At 37.2% G+C, this 5,454-nt stretch overlaps 1 protein-coding gene across 6 annotated transcripts; it reads right to left on the bottom strand.

Annotated features, from left to right (window-relative positions):
* Positions 1 to 958: 958 nt before the first annotated feature.
* Positions 959 to 4,772, bottom strand: LOC149238101 (uncharacterized). Of its 6 annotated transcripts, none has more exons than XM_089372916.1 (4): positions 4,405 to 4,772; positions 4,121 to 4,163; positions 3,815 to 3,969; positions 959 to 3,585 (listed from the first exon to the last, which is right to left on the bottom strand). In XM_089372916.1, exons 3-4 carry the CDS (start codon positions 3,866 to 3,868, stop codon positions 1,237 to 1,239), a joined length of 2,403 nt encoding a protein of 800 aa, XP_089229042.1. In that variant the 5' UTR covers positions 3,869 to 3,969; positions 4,121 to 4,163; positions 4,405 to 4,772; the 3' UTR covers positions 959 to 1,236. The 6 variants fall into 6 exon arrangements, with proteins under 6 accessions (XP_089229042.1, XP_089229043.1, XP_089229041.1 ...); XM_089372915.1 differs by having other exon boundaries at positions 960 to 3,585; positions 3,815 to 3,955; positions 4,316 to 4,772; XM_089372913.1 differs by having other exon boundaries at positions 960 to 3,585; positions 3,815 to 3,955.
* Between the last annotated feature and the right edge of the window lie 682 nt (positions 4,773 to 5,454).

Genomic DNA, 5,454 nt, shown 5'->3' with positions numbered 1-5,454 from the left:
TTTTCACTACAAAATTTGAATGCTTAGCATTCCCAAAACCATATGTCATGAATGTTTGGAAAAAGCAAATCAACTATTTTAGTCCCAGTCTGCAGTTCGGTCTGGTCAACGGAACCACTGATTGACTCGGCCATTTTTCATTGACAGAGTCAACAAAAAAGGTGCCAGCAAGCAAAATGGTTGTTTTTAAAACATGCATATTAGTTCTCATTCGTATTGAATTTGAATGCTTAGCATTCCCAAAACCATATGTCATGAATGTTTGGAAAAAGCAAATCAACTATTTTAGTCCCAGTCTGCAGTTCGGTCTGGTCAACGGAACCACTGATTGACTCGGCCATTTTTCATTGACAGAGTCAACAAAAAAGGTGCCTGCAAGCAAAATGGTTGTTTTTAAAACATGCATATTAGTTCTCATTCGTATTAATTGAGAGTTTCAGTGAATAACCAGCAAGAACAAAATAAAAGAATTGTCCATTAGGTGAGTTGTTTTCTGCGAACAATAATTTATTGCATTTGGATGTGATCCAAATTTCCATTCATACGCTAAAAGACATTAATTAAAAAGCCCATGCATTCCTAGAGATGCTTGGATAAAATTGGTATGGTTACGAAATTAGAATTCAAATTTCTCAAATCTTTGTTATCATAGGTCTTTACTCACCAGATTTTGGCTCATTTGCATGGCTCTCTATCTATAACGGACACATGTCCACATAAAAGTATAGATTAATGATAGTAAGACACTTTCTTGATAAGTAATGGATATATGCAGCTATCCTCCCAGGCACCAAATTAGATGTAGTAAATAAAATCATTTTAAGAACAGTTTAAGAATTCTATTAATGACTCTTTTAAGTGTAAATTTTTCTGATTTAAGAATATTGGAACCGACATAAAAAATCCATCAAGTTGCATAACGAAACAACTTCACACAACAGACCACTGTTTCAAAAGTAATTTTAAAGCCAACACAAGAATATTTATCTCAAGAAATATTCTGATGTTTGTTTCCCACATACCTAAATTTTCTTGGCAAAAGCCTCACAATGACCCCTACAAATGAAGCTCTAGCAATAGAACACTCTTATGTAAACCTCTTTTCTGCCCTCAAAGAAATCATGGGCTTCTTTATCATTAAGATCCTACTTAACTACATAACCAAACTCTCAAAGTAAGTACTGGATTTAATAGTTGATAGAAAAAGGCCTAGCACAGTTTACAAAACCCCCAGCACTAGTACTTGGCTTCACTACTGTCAGAATCATCTTCAGACATGTAAACTTTTTGTCGATCGCTGTCAGATGAGGAATCCTCTTCAAAGACAACATTATAATGTGGGGTAGATTCCTGTTCAGATAGTTTCTTATTTTGTACAGAGTTAATATGCTCAGGATCTTTTCTCTGTTCAAGTTCCTGATCACCGCTAGTTTTCTCCACGGCAATATAATGTGAATTTCCACGGTCATCTATTGCATGAGTACTTGAAGTTTGAGGGATAACAGCCGCAGCAAAAACAACTGAGACTCCTTGTACATTCTCCATGGAAACTGACATGGGAGGTAGATCTAAACCATTTGATCTATCACATGTTGAACTCGCTGTATTTAGAACCGGCTTGATATTATAATTTGACTTTTCTCTCAAAATAGATGCTTCCTGTAAAGTAGAATAAGAATGAAAAGATTTCAAGCCTTCACAAACTGCAGATGCAAGGATAGCTTGTAAATATCCAGTATTGAGATTATCTGCAGAAATATCATCAGTATCGCCCTTTGGCCTTTTCTTAGATGAAAAATCTTCAGTTAAGGATTTTCGAATTCTTGGAACAGCTGTGGATAAACTTTCTTTTACCAACTGCATTGCAGACTCAAGACTATTCTGAATTGATGCAGATGCCGGCAGGGCAGCGGCAATCACTACAGGGACCATTTCAGGGGCATTGCTGTTTTGAATTGGGTCATGATAGACAGAAACATTCTTATCCTGACAATCACATGGTTGTTCCATAGTCTCATGTTTGGCATCATTTTCAGCCCCCTCTTCTGGTGTTGATATTTTATTAGTATGAGTATATGCAGGCCCTACAGGGTTATGGTTAAAATCTGTGGTATCTGATTTCTTGAAAACCATCTTACCCTTTTCCATTTTTACTTTACTGTCAGGCTCCTGAGAGAAGTGGGAACCTGGGCCTGGCATTATCTTTCCAGAGTCATCGTCCATATTAGTCTGCCATTCACCACTGTTGGGACTCTTGACAGAAGTTTCTTTGTTGGCCTCTGAAATGCACCCCTTAGTACAATGATTTTTGACACTGGCCATATTCTCCTCCAAATCACTACTTGCACAGTCAATTTTTGGCAACTTAGTTTTCTCTGAGGCTCTACTTCCTCGCATTCCACAATCGAAACAACGACATAAGATGCCACCATTTGAAAAAAGGGCTTGTTGAATATGATGCTGCCGGAGGGCTTTGTGGACTATCAGAGAAAATGCATTCTTGAAAATGACAGAACAAACTTCACATTCAAAACAGTTACACTTTTCTCCTGCTTCAAATGCAGAATCTAGACAATGATGTTTCCTTTTCATAGACATACTTTGAAAGCCATGATGATTCTCCAAGTGCTTTTCAAGTACCTCAGGAGTCAAGAGCATTTCCTCACAAACAAGACACCATGCAGATATCCCATCTGACTGATCCAACCACCTCTTCCAGTTCTGATCAGATATCAGTGTGGAATGAGTATCTGGAACTGCCACTTCCTTTTTTTCATCTTGTGATTGAGTCTGTACTACTTTATTTGTATGTCGCTGATCTTGAATCTCAGCATATAACTTGTGAGCACTGCCCAGTAAATGAAGCATAAAGCAGGGCCAGCTTTTACACCATATCATACAATATGTGCATAAATATCCCATGTTTTCTAAATGTCCCATATCCTTCACCTTCTTGAGCCTATTGCTTAAACAAACTTTTTGCAATTGAAATTTGTGTTTATATGCATGCAAATGGCTCTCCCGGTCATTCACATGAATGAACTTTTTTTCGCAAACTAGGCAAGTAGATGTTCTCAAGGACTTGATATGCACACTAGAAAATAAGTGCAGAACAAAATCATCTATGGCTTCACATTTTACTGAGCACAAAAGGCATTCCAGATTTATGCCAACTTTGGAGCAATCACTTGATGAGCCAGAAAGTAGCTGAATAATCCCAGTCAATTCTGGCAAGTTATCTTTTGAAAATGCGACCTTGTGCGACATCACCAGATGTAACTCCAAAGCAATACTGCAACTGAATGCAATGCCACAAGGAGGGCACTTGTAAGTCTGGTCAGCAAATCTTGCTACCTTGAAACCACGGCTCATGCACCGTTCATGCCTAGCATCTTGTACATGTACTTCTGCAGCTTTTATATTTAACAAATTTACTGAGCAAATCATGCAGTAACATCGCAAACGGATTTGTGCTCGTAGTTTCTTTATATGTGGGGCACTGATGTTGTGGTGTAGAATTTCCAGATGACCAACATTATTTACAAGACATGATCTGCAAAATGACTTATCAGAGCTTCCAAGCTCCTGCAAACAGAGCCAAAAGCTTTTAAATGAGAACGGAAGACCTTCAAAACAACAGATGAAGCAAAAACGGTGACTGGTTTCCACAAAGAAACACAAAAGTTGTTATATTCACTGAAGAAGCCAAAAAAGTCCTAAGAAACCACAGAGATACATAAGGAAGATTACAGAGCCCAGTGCCATGAAGGTATTTTCCAAAAGAAATAAGAAAGAACTTCAAATACAAACTTACTGGTAACCATACCGGAATTAACATTGGTGGTGGTTTTTCTCTGATGGATGCCATTGAGCGCTATGTATGGCTGCCTCCTCTGAACAGGATGTTCCGGCCAGCGTTCAGCTCTTGCAAAAACCTCAAATTGCCACCTTTTTCCTGCAGAAAACAGGCTGTACTCACATTACAGATCTGTGAACTCAAAAGGTTTGAACATGGTCCTCACCTCATGCAAAAACCTGCATAGTAAACTAGGAAAGTTCCGTCATCCGGAGCTACTGTGTTGCTCTCTAAATAAATTGTTTATGTTTGATAATATCTCACAATTTACTGCTACGCTGCTACCGCCGTTCTGCTACTCATAAACCTGTTTTGCACAAAACCAGGCACTTGTTGAGGCACCAGATAATGTAACCAAGAAAATTATACCCTCCAGTCAGAGTAGGAATTTGATGGGCATTTTGCCCGTAAAATATGTCAAAATTTTAAACATATTAATACTCAAACCGTCATTAATACCTATTAATACTCTATCATAATTTCTAATTATGAGACTGCCACCTGACCACATTCCATTAACAGTCTTTATGTAAATCTGAGACTGTCACCTGACCACGTTCAGTGTCACCGACTTAGGATTCGAAGAGCGTCCCTCACATTTACACAGTTTTCCAAGCGACTTGTCTCGTATTCGTCTGTTGTGATGAATGCTTTGGAACCCATGGCGGACGGGGACAACAACGATTTTCAACGGAGGAGATCGTCAGATACGAGGAGGAGCCTCCCCAACCTAATATTGAGGCAGGGGTAAGGGTAGAGGAAGATGAACCCGAAGAAGTTCTAGTTGATACAATGTACACTTGGAGGGGCTGAGAAAGAATCTGTACTACAAGAACTACCAAGTGATAAACCTCGAAAAACCTAAAAGGTCGAGCATTGCAAATCACCGTGAATGCACCTGTCATGGTTGAAATCAGCGTGAATGCACCTGTCATGGTTGAACTTGAAGGGGAGACTGATTCATTGGAGATTGCCATTTTTAAATTCATGCAATCAAATTAGCTGTCTAGTCAAATAGGATGCCAAATTAATTTTAAAAATAATATATCCTATGTTTTCATTAATGAACGAAGGGGTGCCATTCGTTATAAAACTCATAACTTAACGAGGAGGTGCCATTCGTTGTGAAGTGAATTATTGTGGCATATTGGTTATAGATTATTTTATTTAGATAATCTAGAAAAAGTAATAGTATTTTAGAGTGTAGAACTCCATCGTAATTCAAATGTCAAATTTTAGAGTGGAGAACTCTATCATAACTCAAATATCAAATATCTTGGGATGAATTTTGATTTATTGAATTTCACATAAAATGTTAAAGAATTAATTGGTTTGTTTAAAAATTTATAATTATATTTGGAAAAATTCTAGAGAAGTTTTTTTTTTTTTTAATTTTATAGATTAGTAAAGTTGTTATCACTTTTTTTAGGTAGGTATATGTATCGTATTTTAAGAGATATCATTTTTCATCCTCTAACTTTTTTAGTATTATAAAGATGACAAAATATTTCATCTTGAGATGTCTTATAAATTGTTTAATTCTATAGATGTATGGCATTTTAAGAGACACCATGTTTTATCCTCCAACTTTTTTAGTA

This window comes from Pinus tabuliformis, chromosome 8 (assembly GCF_031772625.1).
Source record: "Pinus tabuliformis cultivar Carrire ecotype Pingquan chromosome 8, CPIR1, whole genome shotgun sequence".
Lineage (NCBI taxonomy): Eukaryota > Viridiplantae > Streptophyta > Pinopsida > Pinales > Pinaceae > Pinus > Pinus tabuliformis.
The sequence above is the reverse complement of the archived record's forward strand: the minus strand, read 5'-3'. Positions and strand labels throughout refer to the sequence as shown.

Coding starts and splice junctions, on each gene's coding strand:
- LOC149238101 (XM_089372916.1), bottom strand. CDS start 3,868: ATGGCATCCATCAGAGAAAAACCACCACCAATGTTAATTCCGGTATGG. Junction 3,586..3,814: donor TAATTCCGGTATGGTTACCA/GTAAGTTTGTAT, acceptor CTCTGTTTGCAG/GAGCTTGGAAGCTCTGATAA.